Source organism: Bombina bombina, chromosome 5 (assembly GCF_027579735.1).
Source record: "Bombina bombina isolate aBomBom1 chromosome 5, aBomBom1.pri, whole genome shotgun sequence".
NCBI lineage: Eukaryota > Metazoa > Chordata > Amphibia > Anura > Bombinatoridae > Bombina > Bombina bombina.
In genome coordinates this window covers 1,015,873,127-1,015,893,551 of record NC_069503.1, presented here as the reverse complement: position 1 = coordinate 1,015,893,551, position 20,425 = coordinate 1,015,873,127, and the positions used below count along the sequence as shown (strand labels likewise).

The 20,425-nt window shown below is 37.4% G+C and overlaps 1 protein-coding gene across 1 annotated transcript in view; it reads right to left on the bottom strand.

Moving 5' to 3' along the window:
- The window catches only part of FZD6 (frizzled class receptor 6), a 107,970-nt gene extending 100,558 nt beyond the window's left edge, over positions 1–7,412 (bottom strand). The window contains exons 1-2 of the mRNA XM_053715265.1: positions 7,268–7,412; positions 3,679–4,020 (exon numbers count right to left, since the gene is read on the bottom strand). Of these exons, the coding sequence (XP_053571240.1) occupies positions 3,679–3,858 (180 nt within the window). The 5' untranslated portion in view covers positions 3,859–4,020; positions 7,268–7,412. The remainder of the gene's footprint in view (positions 1–3,678; positions 4,021–7,267) is intronic.
- Between the last annotated feature and the right edge of the window lie 13,013 nt (positions 7,413–20,425).

Sequence of the window (20,425 nt, the reverse complement as noted above, 5' to 3'; positions counted from 1 at the left end):
ACATTCCTGTTGCTATTGCTGATCCAAAAGAAGGCAATTACTCCCCATATTGAAACCATTTCCAAAGCTTTCTTCTTGGATTGGATCAACAAGCAACTATATGTCAATACTAATCAGAATATCCCTGTATAAATATATATATATATATATATATATACACACACACACATACACATACACACACACACACACATACACACACACATATACATACATACACCAGGTTCTATCAAAACAAATTATATTTTCATAGAATAAAGAGCAACAATAGCTATTGATATTGGAAGACTTAAAGGGACACTAAAGTCAAAATTAAAGTTTGGGACATGAAACATTTTTTTTTCATGATTCAGATAGAGAATGCAATGTTAAACAACTTTCCAATTCACTTATATGATCTAATTTGCTTCATTCTCTTGTTATTCTTTGTTAAAGGAGCAGCAATGCACTACTGAGAGATAGCTGAATGCATTGGTTTAAACAATAACATGTGGTATATATGTGCAGCCACCAATCAGCAGCTCCTGAGCCTACATAGTTACATATTTTAACAAATAATACAGATAGAGAACAAAACAAATTATTTAATATAAGTAAAATGGACAGTTGCTTTAAATCACATGGTTTATCTGAATCATGAAATAAGAAAAAAAGTGGGTTTCATGTCCCTCTAACCATTTTACGGGGGGAGTTAATTTTAATGTTAACGCCCTTTTAAATTTTCTATTTGTTAAAGATATGGTCACAGGAAGAAACTTGACATCCAGTAACACCTCTCACTGCCAGAATGAAAGTTTCTCACTCCCAAAATCTGTTTCTGGACTATTGCACACATGCACATTGGTATTTCGCACATGGTTAGTTGTCAAATCTGAAGGCCCAGTGTGACAAATACTATTGAAGATTTAAAAAATTCCACTACTATTTTCCTGGGCAACTGTGCAGCATATGTCCAACTCCAATTAAGTATAACTAATATGTAACCTTATTAAAACAACAACAAACTATCATACATGATCAACTTCATACTGCTGTGATACATAATATATATATATATTTAAAAAAATGTTTTTATATGTTTAGTGTGCTACATAGACCAAGGACAGATTTAAAGTGATGGCAAACTCCCCCCTTTATAACAGATCTGGAATGTTAGTGATATTTTAGATATAATTTAATTCATCAGTTGTAATGAATATGTGCTATAACTTGCTTTTTAATACAGATATAAAGTTCAAATACCCCGCACTATGCCGCCCACTTTTTCTGTGAGCTAAAGGTTTGAATTGTTGTCCAATCAGCTCTCTAGCTACAACAAAAGGCACCTTAAGGGAATAGCGCTGGTTTTTCCGGTTTGTTTATAACTGAACTTCTTTTCTGATCTTGTCCATTCGCCCCGTCCAGAAGGGGTTAAAGCACTATTGATTGAACACTATTATTTTGTTTAATGCAAAGGGTATTACACCTAGCTATAGCCTAGAAATGATTACTTCTCATGAGGGGATCATAGCTGTTTTCCCATGTTCAATACTCTTCTCCGCTAACCCACACCTCCTAATACAACTTCTCTCTCAGCTCAAGATTTTGCCAGCCACTTCAATAACAAAATTGACTTCAACAGAAATGAAACCAGCTCTTAACATACTACCAATCTTCCACCCCTTAAAAGCTCACAATCATCCAAAACCCAAAATACCCATAAATTTAGCTCTTTTGCCCCTGTTACTGAGGAAGAGGTTTCTGCCCTTAAACTGTCCTCCCACCTCACTACCGGTCCCCTCGACCCCATCCCTTCACAGCTACTCCCCTCCCTCTCTTCTACCCTCACCCCCATACTCACACACATTTTCAACCCCTCCCTTAGCACTGGTATATTTCCCTCATCTCTAAAACATGCACTTGTCACACCTATCCTCAAGAAACCTTCCCTTGATTCAACCTCCTCATGCAACTACCGCCCTATTTCCCTACTCCCTCTTGCCTCAAAGCTCCTCGAAAAGCTAGTATATGCACGTCTATCCAATTTCCTTACACTAAACTCTCTTCTTGACCCACTGCAAACTGGATTTCGTCCCCATCACTCACAGAGACAGCAATTTTCAAGGTTACCAATGACCTACTTACAGCAAAATCCAAAGGCCACTTCTCTCTGCTTATCCTCCTTGATCTGTCTGCAGCCTTGGACACTGTTGACCACCCTCTTTTGCTCCAAACCCTCCAATCCTTCGGCATCGGCGACATAGCTCTCTCGTGGTTCTCTTCCTATCTGTCTAACTTTACCTTTAGTGTAGCCTTCTCTGGAGCATCCTCTGCCTAGCTACCACTTTCTGTTGGGGTACCTCAAGGCTCTGTCCTCGGCCCCTTCTCTTTTCAATCTACAAGTTATCATTAGGTTCCTTAATAAAGTCCAACGGGTTTCAATACCATTTGTATGCCGATGACACCCAAATCTACCTCTCTGCACCTGACCTACCTCCTTCCGTACTAACCCGTGTCACTAACTGTCTTACTCATATATCACCTTGGATGTCCTCTCACTACCTTAAGCTAATTCTCTCCAAAACTGAACTCCTTAATTTTCCCCCTTCTTCCAAAATCTCCACCCCCAATTTTCTATAACTGTTGATAATTCCGTCATTACCTCTAACCCGCATGCCCGATGTCTTGGGGTCACACTTGACTCAGACCTTTCCTTCACTCCTCACATTCAGTCCTTGGCTAAAGCCTGCCGCTTCCACCTTAAAAACATCTCTAAAATTAGACATTTCTTTACACAAGACACAACTAAGATTTTAATCCACTCTTGCATCCGTTCCCGCCTCAACTACTGCAACTCCGTCCTCTCTGCTCTACCTAGCTGCCGCCTAGCTCCTTTACAATCCATAATGAATGCCTCTGCCAGGCTCATCTTCCCTACACTTCGCTCTTCATCTGCTGCACCTCTCTGCCAATCCCTTCACTGGCTTCCTCTTGCCTCCAGGATTAAACACAAAATCCTCACTCTGACATACAAAGCCCTCAACTGCACTGCTCCACCCTAAATTTCAGACCTGGTCTCCAGATACTCTTCCTCCCTCCCCCTTCACTCTGCTCACAATCTCCTACTCTCCTCCTCTCTTGTTGCTTCCTCACATTCCGGTTTACAGGGCTTCTCCAGACTGGCCCCCATCTTGTGGAACTCCCTGCCTTGCTCCACAAGACTCTCCCCTAGTTTTAACAGCTTCAAACGCTCTCTAAAGACTCTACTGTTCAGGGATGCATACAACCTACACTAACCTTTCCTACCTCTATTGTTTTCCCCTTGAACCCCTTAGAATGTAAGCCTATGGGCCCAGCTGTTTGTAGATCGCCTTCATAAGAGCCAACTACAACAGTGCAACTCTCGGCAGGGCCCTCTACCCATTTGATCCCTATAAATGTTATCCTGTATACCGACTGTGTTTATAGCACTGCGGAATCTGTTGGCGCTCTAGAAATACTTGATAATAATAATAAACCAATGGTACCTTTCTGACTTTAAAAAAAACTTTACAGTTCTGCTCAAGCAAAAGTGCAATACTAAAATGTTCTAACAAATAATAATATTGTTCTTGTATGTCCCTTTTATGATTTGCTTTAAGATATCCATTGCAATGATTGTTACTAGCTGCAAAATACGTAGACAAGAACCTCACTTACCTTCATTCTCAACGCTGCTATATCTTGATCATAGTGTCCCATTAAATTTGGGAAGAATGTCATATTATAACTCATGCCCATACATTTGGGCACTGTGATGGGTTCACATGTGAACAGGCTGTGTCCTTGCACAATAGGCAGTAAAAATGTGCCAAGCAAAACAATCCCTGTAGAACTCATTATCCCTGCAACACTCAGTGCTCACAAGTAAAAAGCCCACTCGCTGGTTCTCAGGTCGTTATCTAGATGGTGAATAATACAGACGTAGTCCCAGTCCAAGCTTCCTCTGCTGATATGGCATCAAGTGATGGAAACAGGCGCAATTTATTTATAGCTGACATCCTGAAAGTGTAAAAATGACAATATAATTAATCATTTGAGTTAACTGCTCCCATCCTGTTTGGCACATGAATAAGCATTATGTATAGCAAGTTGCTAACTTATACTTCCCAGGTCAAGGAATGTGTAGGAAAATAATATTACTTGGGAAAACCCTGCACCTGCTACATGAAGCATTAGAAGAAAAATAAAAAAATACAAATAAATAAAAAATTATATATACTTAGAAGAACAGTAAAGTAAAAATGAACCCTGCACGATTCAGATAGAGCACGCAGTTATAAGCAATGTTCCATATTCATTCTCTATCCTTTATTGAATAGCATACATGGTAGCCTTGGAAGCAGCAATACAGTACTGTGAGCTAGCTGGTGATTGGTGGCTGCACATATTTGCCTCTTGTCATTGTCTCACCCAATGTGGTCAAATAGCTCCCAGTAGTGCATTGTTGCTTCATCAACAAAGGATACCAAAAGAATGAAGCAAATGTGATAATAGAAATCAGAAAGTTATTTAAAACATGTATGGTCTATCTGAATCACGAAAGATACATTTTGGGTTTTATGTCTCTTCAAAGCCAATACATGATGCTGCTTTTCCTGTCATTGACAAATACATTATAATACAATCAGAATCAGTTTTAGAATTTCATTTTGGGGAGAATACCACAAAAACCCAATAGTCACATTCTGAATATCCAATAAATACAAAGAATTATTAGAAAATCATATATTAAAGTAGAACTATAATTACAGTTGTACAAACAAATTAAAAAAAAACACACCATACACGACGTAGGAAGAGACAGTTAAAATGGTGCTTTAGATTTTTAATTGTTTCAAAGACAGTATTTTTGCATTTTTTATATAACAAACAATGAGAAGGTGAAAAAATAAACTAATCTTCATTCCTCACACACATATATATATATACACATGATTAAATCATTTTTGAGTTACATTTTCTTTTATGCCTGGCTACAGAAAAATTCTGCAAACCACTTTCTGTGCTGTCAGGTTATTCAGTTGAAAGGAGATTGAAGTCAATGTTTATTTTTATTTTATGGAAAGGAGAATTTTAAAATATACTTCAAGTTAAATAGCTTTTACAAAATATTATTTCAAGGGGAAAAAATGGATTTAGCTGGAGGAAGAAGGTGTAAGAAACTCAATAATACAAGTCTCTACAGAACCCTAAAACATTATAAAACATGAATCTCGCTGGCTGATATACAAAACTTGCAACTCCCACATCTCTATCAGTGGGTAGTGAGATCCCACACAAATTTAAAAACAAATATTTTTTTTTCCAGTACAGGAAAATCAAGTTATAACAAAAAAAGTAACACATTCTAAAAGCATTCTGTTTTAGATACAAAAAAAAACCCAAAAAAAAAATTCTAAATTATTTTAAATTATATATTTAGTAGTGTAAACAAAGTATTAAAGATTTTTTCATTCGTGATTTAAATAAAGCATGCAATTCTAAACAACTTTGTAATATACTTCTAGCATCAATTTGTCTTTGTTTTCTTGATATCATTTGTTGAAAAACAGGATGTATGCTTAGGAGCTGGCCAATTTCTGGAGCACTATATAGCAGCATTATTATATTTAAAAATGTAATGGGGATATTCTAAGAAGTTACTGACCCACCACAAGTTTTGGCTGACACATTCTGCACCTGTTAAATAGTTGAGTAAAACTCTTTGGAATGAAGAGAGAGCACGGAGAATGTTTTAACAATATTAACAGTCATGATAAATTCTAATTACTGAGGAGGCTACAATAAAAAAATGACAAACAGGTGTAGTTGTAAAGCTAAAAAACTGCTTACTCTAGAAAAATTAGCATTTTTAATAAAAGCACGTTAAGCAAGAAACCTTTATTTTTATGTTTGTTGTAGCTTGTTAGGACAGGATTTGCCAAATCCGGGGAGACATGAGTCATTATTTTTTAGATTATCCCAGAGTTGCCCAGGCCAGTTACTAATGAGGAGATGGGTTTGGGGGCCACATTATGTTACACTATGCAAAAGATCAAATTATATTATAATCAAATTTTATAATAACAAATTACAGACAAATTAATGTCATTTAACTGCAGATACTGCAGAAATTTGCAGAGAGTGATACAAATGAACATGGTTTTTATATATAAAAAAAAAAATAACAAATGTTTTCCGCAAAACAGAAACATTGTTGAGCTGGAGATTACTATAGTTTGGGCTGCCATGGATTATCCAACCTATATCTATGTAATAACATCATAAGCATTGCTCAAATGCCCCCCAATGCACATGCTGATAATAATTCTTCCCTGCTACATAACCAAGTGTGGCTCCTCACATTCTTGGTGGATTCTAATATTTATTTATTTCATGTTATCAGCCCCTGTGCCAGACACTGACTTCTTAAACAAGAAACATTTTAGTTTCCCAGTAACATTAAATATTACACAGCATTACTGATGACCTTGAGGGCAATTAGTCATTATACACGGAATTACCACTACACGAATCCTGTCCTGAGGCTTTTTATTCACTGTGCCTCATCTTATACACCCATTGACTATAAAAGCATTACAAACTATAATAAAATATAACCAGCCATTGTTTTGTAGGTGGTTACACAGAGTGATATACTTCTACTACTACAATAATAAAAATATACCTATACACTTTGTACTTATATAAAAGTAAAAAAAAACTAAGATAAGCAAATGTAAATGTCAATAGTCACAGAAATCGTTTGAGCCTTTCTTGCACCTGTTGGCACCTAAACTTAGACCCCTGAATCCATCCAGTTTCCTATGTGCACTGCCCTGCCATGCTGCCTTTTACTGTATGCTCCGGATCACTGTCCCTCTTCTGTATTACTCTCTCTTTCATTGATTAGATTGTTTTCAAGAGGTCACTAAAACTATCATTGCATTGTTTATCTGTTCCCTTTCACTAAAACCCCTAATGGTCCTACTCACCCAATAATAAGTACATTGTTTTAATTCCCTCTATTTGCACCTTGATCTATTCATGGCCCCCCTTGGTTCTTTTGCCTGTGCCCCACTACCTTAAATTACCCCCTGCCTCTCTTTGTCCCATTGCTCCTTTCACTGACTGTCATTGTACTCCGCTTTTCATTGCTTCTGTTTAGCCCTCTGCCACTTTGTCCCTCCCCCCTCTACTACTCCGTGCATGGATCACTGCCCTAGACTAGAACTTTGCCTTAGAAAGCATAAGAACAAATTCTTACCTCTGCAAGTCAGGACAGTCCATCTACTACATCCAAATCAGTTCGGAGAGTAATGAGCAACTATAGACAAGTCAGATAGACAAGTCAGTGCACACAGCGACCAAGCAGCTCCCTGCACTGCTGCAGCTCTACAGTAACTCCTGACTGTCCCATCTGACTGGCCCTACACTGAAGTTACTGGAATTCACATGTAAACCTGTTTCTGATTGGCCAGCCCAGCCCCCTTTGTTTGTTGGGCTCTCTACTTTCTTTTCTGATTGGTTCATATATTTACAGCATTGTTAATGGGATGTTTTGCTGGAACTGTGAAAATCAATTTACTTGATGACTTCACTGACAAAGTCAGCATTTGTTTCCAAAACATTAAACAATGCAGATGATTACCTTAATCTGTTGGAAGATGGTATGAGAGCATTCATTATTTACAGAAAGAAAGAAAGACAGAAAGAAAAGAAAAGAAAGAATGAAAAATATTGTTTAATATTTATGAGTGTAATGTGATGTGTGTGTGTTTGTGAGATAGATATATAAATACCAAAATTATATAAAAATAAAATGATGACGTATGATATGGCAGAATATGTCAGATTTAGGGGGAAGGTTGTTTTAAGACATCTTAGTATACAACATATTGCATATCTTTACACTCTGGTGTTTATTTATATTATTATTATTATTATTATTATTATCATTTATTTGTATAGTGCCGCCAAATTCCGTAGCGCTGGAATACATATATATTATAAGCCTTTTTTCGTTTTTATCCAAGACACCTTTGTGTGCCACTTCCATTTAAAGTTATTACATGTTTTCAACAGCATACACACATAGGCTGCGAGTGCCCTGTGCACCCGCATTTAAACACCAAACCTCAGTTGACTTGTATGACCCAATACGCACCACAGTCAGCTGTCTTAGAAGGTGTGGTGTTTGAATGCTGGTGCATGGGTCAAATAGCATATGTGCGTATGCTGTTGGAAAACAGTTAGAATAACTTTTATTGGGAACATTTTTGCTAATTGAATTGCATTGCAAACATGTTTGTATTAAAATCTGAAATGCACCCATGACTGCACATTTTAATTTTGGCATTTCTGTCTCTTTAATCACAGCCAAGATGCAAAACGGAGCTGCTATCAAAACTAAAATGAAAGCAAATATTTCAACATCAGCTTTATTGTCACTTTATCATATTTTCTTCGGTGCCCCCTAGGTATAATATGCTATTTCCATTGTATTATATGAGGCAGCAGGTTGTAATGCCCCAAAGGGCAGGTATGACAAGTGTATTATTCTAATACATTAGGGGTGGTGGTGGCAGTGTTATTCTAATACATTAGGGGTGGTGGCAGTGTTATTCTAATATGTTAGGGAATCCTCTTACCCCCTCCCATACCCCGATAGTCTGTTTTCTTAATACTACTGGTTCCTCCGCCATTGTAATAGACTGCCCAGATAGCCCCACTCTAATCTTCTGGTTCACATATTGCATTAACCCTAACTGCATCCTTCCTACTGCATTACCATCTGGATTCAACCTCTGCATCAAACGAACCCCATAAACAACTATTCTTTGTATTTAAGGGACCCTCCCAAGAAACCAAGTGACCCCAGTACTTAAAACCCCAAATGTTTCTTTCATTATTCAGATATAAAATACAATTTAAAAAAAAGTTTTCAATGTATTTCTATTATCACATTTGCTTTGCTCTCGTGTTATTCTTTGTTGAAGAGCTATATAGATAGGTAGTATGCACATGCCTGGATAACTAATTGACAAGAAATAGTGCTGCTATCTAGTGCATTCAGTTTTAAAAAGTTTCCAATTGTGTTACCAAATTTGCTTTCTTCCCATGGTATTCTTTGTTGAAGAGATACCTAGGTAGGCATCTGGAGCACTGCATGACAGGAATCAATGCTGCCATCTAGTGCTCTTGCAAATGGATAACATTCTTGCAAAACTGCTGCTATATAGTGCTCCAGACAAGTGCACACTCCTGAAGGTAACTTGCTTTTCAACAAGGGATAACAAGAAAACAAATACAATTTGATTATAGAAGTAAATTGGAAAGTTGTTTAAAATTGAATGTTCTATTCAAAAGAAAAAACATTTGGGTTTTATGTACCTTCTTCAAACCCAAGATCCTTGAGTAAAAATCTGCTGATAAGTAATCTTACAACCCACCTAATGGCCATTAGCAGAGTAATCACCATTACAGCAAATAACTTTTATAGATTTTTTTCTGCCACTATTAATATGGGCCCTGCCCCTTGTAGTCGTCTTTCTCTTGTAGTTTGGGTCTGGAGTGATTTCCATCCTTTTAAAAGATATTTTATTAAAACCCTGATTTTAAGAAATTAATCAATCAAGATATATATGGGAGGGCTCAATGCTAACATTCTTTGCTCTCGCTCTTCTGATTGGATAATTAATTGTGGGCATGTGCAGGCTTATGTTTGGGAGGTCTGGGCATGAATATGTCAATCTCTAATATAGGGAAAACACTGGTACCTATATATTAGCCATGTATATGTTTTTATCTCTATGTTAAAACCCTTTGCAGTCCTTTTTTTATCTAACACCTGAGACCTCATATATTTGATCCCTTATAACTTTTTATGCAATATTTTTTTCATTAATATTTATTACATGGTGTTATTATAAGTGTAACTGTACGTTTTAATGTATTTTTTTATGTATTTTGTGCAACTTTTTATTCCAGCATTACAGTTAACCAAAGCTCTGAATACGTGCTAACCCAACGCGCGTTAAATTAATTTGCGCTTTAGCAAACAAGTTTACTTTCTATTTGTAATATGCACACTACTTCTGACACCAGCAAAGAGCCGCGGTAAACCACTTATCGCTCACACAAAACAGTTACACACATAGAAAATGTTCCCCCAGTCATCTCGGTAATCACATAGAGGCTGCGAAGATTCACTCTTCCAAAGAGGAGACCGACTATGGACTAATCCGACTGATGGCCGATTGTTCATTCAAGGTTTATTTGGCCAATCCAGATATCTCACTATTTGGTCACGCCCACTATCGGCATTACAGATTTCAGGTTTAGCTTTTAATTCAAATAGCTCTCCATGCATTATTCAAAGTACAAGGTTACGTGTAACATAGCATAATCAGGTGTTATAAATGCATATACTACATCTTTAATAAGATGTTGTGACTTGTTCTTAATACATTCCCTTATAACTTACTCTCACCACTCTCCTCTTCAGAATATTAGTAATGTCAGCTGCAATTACATTAAAACATATAGCGATTTGCTCAACCAATATTTACAGATAATTAAAAGCCCTATATGTTATCTGTTCATTTAAACCTTTAGGAAATAAGGAGTCTAGCCAGGAGATCACCTGCTTGCTGCTTGTAGGAGGGACCTTTCAATATATCCACCCCTTATACCTTATACCTAGCGGAATTCTTTCCTTTTTTTTTTAACTCTGGTTTACTATTGTGTTTTTGTAGGAAGTGTCTGGTAACTGATGTTAGTGTTTTCCTTTATCCAGTTCATTTTTGTTATTCTTAATATTACATATATGTTTACTTAAAGGGACACTGTACCCCAAATATTTCTTTTGTGATTCAGATTAAGCATGACATTTTAAGCAACTTTCTAATTTACTCCTATTATCAAATTTTCTTCATTCTCTTGGTATCTTTATTTGAAATTCAAGAATGTAACTTTAGATGCCGGCCCATTTTTGGTGAACAACCTGGGATGTCCTTGCTGATTAAAAAAGTGCTGTCCAGAGTACTGAAACAAAAAAAGCTTAGATGTCTTCTTTTTCAAATAAAGAACGAAGAAAAATTGATAATAGGAGTAAATTAGAAAGTTGCTTAAAATTGCATGCTCTTTCTGAATTACAAAAGATAAAATTTGGGTTCAGTGTCCCTTTAATCGTACGGTCATTCACCTTGTGTACGTGCCCATCAGATTACATCTACATTGTAAGTAATATATGATAATCGGCTAGATAACAAGTGTTACAGTGCGGCTTTTAATGCTGAAAAAATGTCCATTCCAGCGTAATGGCCAGGAACGCATATCACGAGTCGTGTCGGTATAGCTATACCGCAAGAATTTTAGCTTGTAATGCAACATCCATTCCGCACTCAAAAAATGACGTTTTTGTGTGGGATTTCCATAGCGCCGGCGTTACAGCCTATACCGACATGATCCATACCACCATCTGAGAGCAGTAGTTATGGATTTTGCGAAACAAAAATGTTTCACAAACTCATAACTAAACTGTTACAAAGTACACTAACACCCATAAACTACCTATTAACCCCTAAACCTCTGTCCCCCACATCGCCGCTACTAAATAAACATTGCAAAACACTAAATTAAACTATTACCCCCTAAACCTAACACCCCCTAACTTAAAATTACAATATACAGTAACTATCTTAAAATTAATAAAAACTTACCTGTGAAAAAAAATAAACATAACATTAAACTATAAATGAACCTAACATTACTATTCTAATAAAATAAAAAAATACTACCAATTAAAAAATTTAAATTACAAATTTAAAAAGACCTAACACTACGAAAAAAAATAAAAAAATCTAAAATTACAAAAAATAATAAACACTAAATTACGAAAAATAAAAAACAGTAAGCTTACAAAAAATAATAAACAAAATTATCAAAAATAAAAACAATTATACCTAATCTAATATCCCTATAAAAATAAAAAGCCCCCCAAAATAAAAACACCCCCTAGCCTACAATAAACTACCAATAGCCCTTTAAAGGGCCTTTTGTAGGGCATTGCCCTAAGTTAAACATCTCTTTTACCTGTAAAAAAATACAAAGTCCCCTAAATAGTAAAACTCATCACCCAACCAACCCCCCAAATAAAAAACCTAACTCTAAAAAAAACTAAGCTACCCATTGCACCTAAAGGGGCATTTGTATGGGCATTAAGTCAGCCAATAGGATTTCAGTAGCTCTCATCCTATTATTTCAGAAGCTCTCATCCTATTGGCTGATTTGAATTTGAAGAATCAATTCAGTCAATAGGAATGCAAGGTACGCCATTTTGAAATGGCTACCTTGCATTCAGCTTCAGTGTACAGGGGTGACCGTATGAAGAGGACGCAGGATGTGATCGGCTTTCAGGATGGCTCTGCTCCAGCAGCCGGGATGAAGATAGAAGATGCTTCCGGGATGGATGAAGATATCGCCGCCTGGATGAAGACTTCTCGCCGCCTGGATGGAGATGGATGTTCAGACTTCAGGAACCTTGAGTAGATATTCTGGGGTTAGTGTTAGGTGTTTTTTCATTTTTTTGGGTGGTTTTTTTTTTTTAGATTAGGGCTTTTGTAAAAGAGCTGAATACCCTTTTAAGGGCAGTGAAATTGAGCTGAATACCCTTTTAAGGGCAATGCCCATACAAATGCCCCTTTAGGGGCAATGGGTAGCTTAGGCTTTTTTTCAAGTTAGATTTTTTATTTTGGGTGGTTGGTTGGGTGATGGGTTTTACTGTTGGGGGGACTTTGTATTTTTTTACAGGTAAAAGAGCTGTTTAACTTAGGGCAATGCCCTACAAAAGGCCCTTTTAAGGGCTATTGGTAGTTTATTGTAGGCTAGGGGATGTTTTTATTTTGGGGGGGCTTTTTTATTTTTATAGTGCTAATAAATTGTTTTTTATTTTTGATAATTTCGTTTATTATTTTTTGTAAGATAAGTGTTTTTTATTTTTCGTAATTTAGTGTTTATATTTTTCTAATTTTAGATTTTTTTATTTTTTTCGTTTTTTATTTTTTTTTTATTTTTTTAATTTATATTTTTTAATTGGTACTACTTTTTTATTTTATTAGAATAGTAATGTTCGGTTAATTTATAGTTTAATGTTAGGTTTATTTTTATTTCACAGGTAAGTTTTTATTTATTTTAAGATAGTTATATTGTAATTCTAATTTTAAGTTAGGGGGTTTAAGGTTTAGGGGTTAATAGTTTAATTTAGTGTTTTGCGATGTGGGGAGCTGGCGGTTTAGGGGTTAATAGGTTTATTTAGTAGCGGCGATGTGGGGGCCGGAGGTTTAGAGGTTAATAGGTTTATTTAGTATCGGCGATGTGGGAGGCCGGAGGTTTAGGGGTTAATAGATTTATTTAGTGGTGGCAATGTGGAATGCCAGAGGTTTAGGGGTTAATAGCTTTATTATAGTGTCGGCGATGTCGGGGAGCGGCGGATTAGGGGTTAATAGCTTTATTATAGTGTTGGCGATGTCGGGGAGCAGCGGAATCAGGGTAAATCACTATTATTAGTGTCTGCGATGTCGGGGTGGCAGATTAGGGGTGTTTAGACTTGGGGTTTATGTTAGGGTGTTAGGTTTAAACGTAACTTTTTTTCCCCTGTAGACATTAATGGGGTTGCGTTACGGAGATTTTTCATTCCTTTTTTTAAACTCTCTCCCCATTGATGTATATTGGGAAAGCGTGCACGAGCACGTCAAAGCAGCCCATGGATTTTGTGCGGTATGGAGCTTAACGCCACCATATCACACGCACATGGAGGCTTTTCAGTAACTCGTAATGGCAGCGATATGGAGAGTGAAATAATGCAACTTTTTTGGCGTTACTTTTGTACCCTGTTTAGTGCAAAACTCGTAATCTAGATGAAAGTTTGTTCTACAATTGAATAAGTCCTTGATCTGTTTGGTACCATGTGGGAATATTTTCATCTATTTCACATTCATGTATGTATTGGGTACTTGTAAAGCGCGGCAAATCACCCGTAAGGGTCTCAAGGCGCTGCTCATTTTATTGACCTCGGAAGGATGAAAGGCTGAGTAGACCTCACCGGGGATCGAACCTGCAACCCTTGGGTTGCTACAGAGCTCAGCCACAGTGCCTTAGCATGCTGAGCTATCTGTCACACAGGATCAGCACATATGCGTTCCCCTTTCACTTATAGAAACATAGAAACATAGAATTTGACGGTAGATAAGAACCAAAAAGGCCCATCAGGTCTACCCATATTACATGTTACTTTTTCCTTAGGATAGCCTTATGCATGTCCCAGGCATAAATTCCTTTACAGTCTTTGTGTTTACCACCTAAAATGGAAGTTCATTCCATGAATCCACCACCCTTTCTGTAAAAAAATGCTTCCTTAAATTTCTCCTGAATCTGCTACCCTCTAACTTTAGATTGTGACCCCTTGTTTTGGCATTTATTTTTTTGTGAAAAATGCTTTCAGCTTCTATTTTATTAAGTCCCTTCATATATTTGAAGGTTTCTATCATGTCACCTCTTTCCCTTCTATCCTCTAAACTATACATATTTAGATCATAGAGTCTTTCTTTGCACGTTTTATATTTTAGACCATGTACCATTTTAGTAGCCCTCCTTTGGACAGCTTCTAGTTTATTTATATCTTTCTGAAGATATGGTCTCCAGAACTGTACACAGTATTCCAGATTTGGTCTAACTAATAATCTGTAAAGTGGCTTAAGAACCTTGCTATTTCTGCTACTAAAACCTCTTCCAATGCAACCAAGCATTTGGCTGGCCTTGCTGGCTGCACTGCGGCATTGTGTACCAAATTTTAAATCATCTGAAATAATAATATGTTCTTTCTTGTGTATAAAATAGTGGTTCACTAGTTTGTCTCTTAGGGTAGGTGCTCTACAGCAGCTAGTTTAATTTTTTTCACCAATGAGCCTGGCTAATGTAGTATCTGTCTCCAATATCTGTAGGAAGGAAACATCAACCAACTCTCTACTGGGGATTGAGAGCAGTCACCATTATGCAACCAAGAAGGAATTTTTAAGGATAAGGAGAAATTGTTCTGAGATTGGAGATTGAAAGCGAAAGAGCTAAAAATCAGACTTCAGGAGAGACTAGAAAATTGATTAAAAAGCATACTATAGAGCCCTCCATACTCCAAGGAACACCTTCATCCAAGGTCAGAGATAAGGCTTAGTTTGATGACAATGTTAATTTTGTTAGCCCATTTAACTCTTATACTGGTTCTCCTGCTAGGAGAGCATATAATAATACTTTATTCAGAAACCAAGAGTGGCTGAAATTTAAATATTATGTAAAGTTACTACTTGAGTACCTTGTCTAGTCAGTTATAGGTTAAATCAAATAGTTGTGCATAGGCATAAAGGATAGTTTTATTCAATGCAAATCCATCCCTAGGCCAGGGTGGGGTAAAGAGAAATGCCTCTGAGCACAATATAAGGAGAGCGTAGAAATTATATTAACAATCACCTAGATTTAGAGTTTTGCGGCAAAAGGGGTGCGTTAGCTACGCGTGTTTTTTTTCTAGCGCTGCTTCTAAACAACGCTGGTATTTAGAGTTCTCTGAAGGGCTGCGTTAGGCTCCAAAAAGGGAACGTACAGGCATATTTACCGCCACTTCAACTCTCAATACCAGCGTTGCTTACGGTAGCGGCTAGCTGGAAAAACGTGCTCGTGCACGATTCCCCCATAGGAAACAATGGGGCAGTTTGGGCAGAAAAAAACCTAACACCTGCAAAAAAGCAGTGTTAAGCTCCTAACGCAGCCCCATTGTTTCCTATGGGGAAACACTTTCTAAGTCTGCACCTAACACCCTAACATGTACCCCGAGTCTAAACACCCCTAACCTTACACTTATTAACCCCTAATCTGCCGCCCCCGCTATCACTGACCCCTGCATTACACTATTAACCCCTAATCTGCCACTCCGGACACCGCCGCAACCTACATTATACCTATGTACCCTTAATCTGCTGCCCCTAACATCGCTGACACCTACATAATATTTATTAACCCCTAATCTGCCCCCCCCCCCAAAGTCGCCGCTACCTTACCTACACTTATTAACCCCTAATCTGCCGACCGGACCTCGCCGCCACTCTAATAAATGTATTAACCCCTAAACCGCCGCACTCCTGCCTCGCAAATCCTATAATAAATAGTATTAACCCCTAATCTGCCCTCCCTAACATCGCCGCCACCTAACTTCAAGTATTAACCCCTAATCTGCCGACCGGACCTCGCCGCTACTATAATAAATGTATTAACCCCTAAAGCTAAGTCTAACCCTAACCCTAACACCCCCCTAAATTAAATATAATTTTATTCTAACTAAATAAATTAACTCTTATTAAATAAAGTATTCCTATTTAAAGCTAAATACTTACCTGTAAAATAAACCCTAATATAGCTACAATATAACAAATAATTATATTGTAGCTATTTTAGGATTTATATTTATTTTACAGGCAACTTTGTATTTATTTTAACTAGGTACAATAGCTATTAAATAGTTATTTACTATTTAATAGCTACCTCGTTAAAATAATTACAAAATTACCTGTAAAATAAATCCTAACCTAAGTTACAATTAAACCTAACACTACACTATCAATAAATTAATTAAATAAATTAACTACAATTACATGCAATTAAATAAACTAAACTAAATTACAAAAACAAACACTAAATTACAAAAAATAAAAAAATATTACAAGAATTTTAAGCTAATTAAACCTACTCTAAGCCCCTAATAAAATAACAAAGCCCCCAAAAATAAAAATAAATCCCCACCCTAATTTAAATTTAAAAAGTTAACAGCTCTATTACCTTACCAGCCCTTAAAAGGGCTTTTTGCGGGGCATGCCCCAAAGAAATCAGCTCTTTTGCCTGTAAAAAAAAACAATACCACCCCCCAACATTACAACCCACCACCCACATACCCCTACTCTAACCCAAACCCCCCTTAAATAAACCTAACACTACCCCCCTGAAGATCTCCCTACCTTGAGCCGTGTTCACCCAGCCAGGCACCGATGGACCAAAAGAAGACATCCGGAGCGGCAAAAGTCTTCATCTTATCCGGGCAGAAGAGGACATCCGGACCGGCAGACATCTTCATCCAAGCGGCATCTTCTATCTTCATCCATCCGACGAGGAGCGGCTCCATCTTCAAGACCTCCAGCGCGGAACATCCTTCTTCAATGACGACTACCCGACGAATGAAGGTTCCTTTAAGTGACGTCATCCAACATGGCGTCCCTCGAATTCCAATTGGCTGATAGGATTCTATCAGCCAATCGGAATTAAGGTAGGAAAAATCTGATTGGCTGATTGAATCAGCCAATCAGATTCAAGTTCAATCGGATTGGCTGAACCAATCAGCCAATCAGATTGAGCTCGCATTCTATTGGCTGTTCCGATCAGCCAATAGAATGCGAGCTTAATCTGATTGGCTGATTGGATCAGCCAATCCGATTGAACTTGAATCAGATTTTTCCTACCTTAATTCCGATTGGCTGATAGAATCCTATCAGCCAATCGGAATTCGAGGGACGCCATCTTGGATGACGTCACTTAAAGGAACCTTCATTCGTTGGGTAGTCGTCGTTGAAGAAGGATGTTCCGCGCCGGAGGTCTTGAAGATGGAGCCGCTCCTCGTCGGATGGATGAAGATAGAAGATGCCGCTTGGATGAAGATGTCTGCCGGTCCGGATGTCCTCTTCTGCCCGGATAGGATGAAGACTTCTGCCGCTCCGGATGTCTTCTTTTGGTCCATTGGTGCCTGGCTGGGTGAACACGGCTCAAGGTAGGGAGATCTTCAGGGGGGTAGTGTTAGATTTATTTAATGGGGGTTTGGGTTAGAGTAGGGGTATGCGGGTGGTGGGTTGTAATGTTGGGGGGTGTTATTGTGGGGGGTTTTTACAGGCAAAAGAGCTGATTTCTTTGGGGCATGCCCCGCAAAAAGCCCTTTTAAGGGTTGGTAAGGTAATAGAGCTGTTAAATTTAGATTAGGGTAGGGAATTTTTTTTATTTTTGGGGGCTTTGTTATTTTATTAGGGGGCTTAGAGTAGGTGTAATTAGCTTAAAATTCTTGTAATCTTTTTTTATTTTTTGTAATTTAGTGGGTTTTTTTTGTAATTTAGTTGAGTTTATTTAATTGAATGTAATTGTAGTTAATTTATTTAATTAATTTATTGATAGTGTAGTGTTAGGTTTAATTGTAACTTAGGTTAGGATTTATTTTACAGGTAATTTTGTAATTATTTTAACTAGGTAGCTATTAAATAGTAAATAACTATTTAATAGCTATTTTACCTAGTTAAAATAAATACAAAGTTGCCTGTAAAATAAATATAAATCCTAAAATAGCTATAATATAATTATTTGTTATATTGTAGCTATATTAGGGTTTATTTTACAGGTAAGTATTTAGCTTTAAATAGGAATACTTTATTTAATAAGAGTTAATTTATTTTGTTAGAATAAAATTATATTTAACTTAGGGGGTGTTAGGGTTAGGGTTAGACTTAGCTTTAGGGGTTAATACATTTATTATAGTAGCGGCAAGGTCCGGTCGGCAGATTAGGGGTTAATACTTGAAGTTAGGTGGCGGCGATGTTAGGGAGGGCAGATTAGGGGTTAATACTATTTATTATAAGGTTTGCGAGGCGGGAGTGCGGCGGTTTAGGGGTTAATACATTTATTAGAGTGGCAGCGAGGTCCGGTCGGCAGATTAGGGGTTAATAAGTGTAGGTAAGTTAGCAGCGACGTTGGGGGGGGCAGATTAGGGGTTAATAAATATTATGTAGGTGTCGGCGATGTTAGGGGCAGCAGATTAGGGGTTCATAGGTATAATGTAGGTGGCAACGATGTGCGGTCGGCAGATTAGGGGTTAAAAAAATTATTATAGTGGCGGCGATGTGGGGGGCCTCGGTTTAGGGGTACATAGGTAGTTTATGGATGTTAGTGTACTTTAGAGCACAGTAGTTAAGAGCTTTATGAACTGGAAAGCTCTTAACTACTGACTTTTTTCTGCGGATGGAGTCTTGTCAGTAGAGGGTCTAATGCTCACTTCAGCCAAGACTCTAAATACCGGCGTTAGGAAGATCCCATTGAAAAGATAGGATACGCAATTGGCGTAAGGGGATCTGCGGTATGGAAAAGTCGCGGCTTGGAAGTGAGCGTTAGACCCTTTCCTGGCTGACTCTAAATACCAGCGGGTGGTAAAAAGCAGCGTTAGGAGCCCTTAACGCTGCTTTTGACGGCTACAGCAGAACTCTAAATCTAGGCGAATGTTATTAAAATGTAACCTTTATTGTAGCTATTAAGATGACAGCAAGAAAATGCACTGTTTGCTGCCCAACAAATATTAAAAACACTACACTACTGGTATTGATTATTGGACTGATTTATATTATAAAAAGTTTGTTCTACAGTTGAATAAGTCCTTTTTCTGTTTGGTACCATGTGGGAATATTTTCATCTATTTCACAGTGACTCAGAAATATCTGATATGGAGACTTCATCAAATAACATCACAGTAGACAGTGCAACTACCCCAAGAGCTTACACTCGATCACAAATTATGGCCATAAGTGACAATGACCATACCGCAACTACTTTAGGAACTCCTTCTCCCTCTACTTTTTTAGGGCATGCAACAGGCACAACAGGGGTGCCCAATACGACCCCTCATCAATCCAGACATAACAAAAGAAAAGATCCTATGCCCCCCCTGAGACAAACTAGAAGGAGACAGCCGAGTGCATTCTCCAAATTCAGAATGGTAACCTAAAAGTTATATATCTAACATCTCATATTTTAAATTGTGATCACATTAGTGTACTTTCTAGAGGACTCAGTTTTTGCCCTACTAACTTCCTCAATAAATTTGAGATTATAAAGGATGTTAATTTGTTCATGAGAAAGTTATTGTTGAAAAAATATTATACCTCAAAAAAGAGTATGGGGAGGATTGGACTATATCTGATCAAGCCGCATTAGATGACTTACAAGAATTACTCAAAGAAACAGAATCTGAATTACCTAAGCAGGAGAATTGGAGGATTAATTTAAAAACAAAGTCGAAATATATGCCTCCTAACCACATCTCACCAGAAATCTCAGTGTTCAATCAGATAGTCCATCAACAAATAGACAAAATACCTAAAGAGTGGTCAACTCACAATCTGAGCAGAGAAGAAAAAAGGCATTAAAGGAAATCAAAACATGGGATGATATTATTATAAAGCATTCTGACAAGGGTGGCAAAGTGGTTCTATGGCAAAAAGAGATGTACTTACTTACAGCTAGATTACGAGTTCTGTGTTAGCCTTAAAAAGCAGCGTTGAGAGGTCCCAACGCTGCTTTT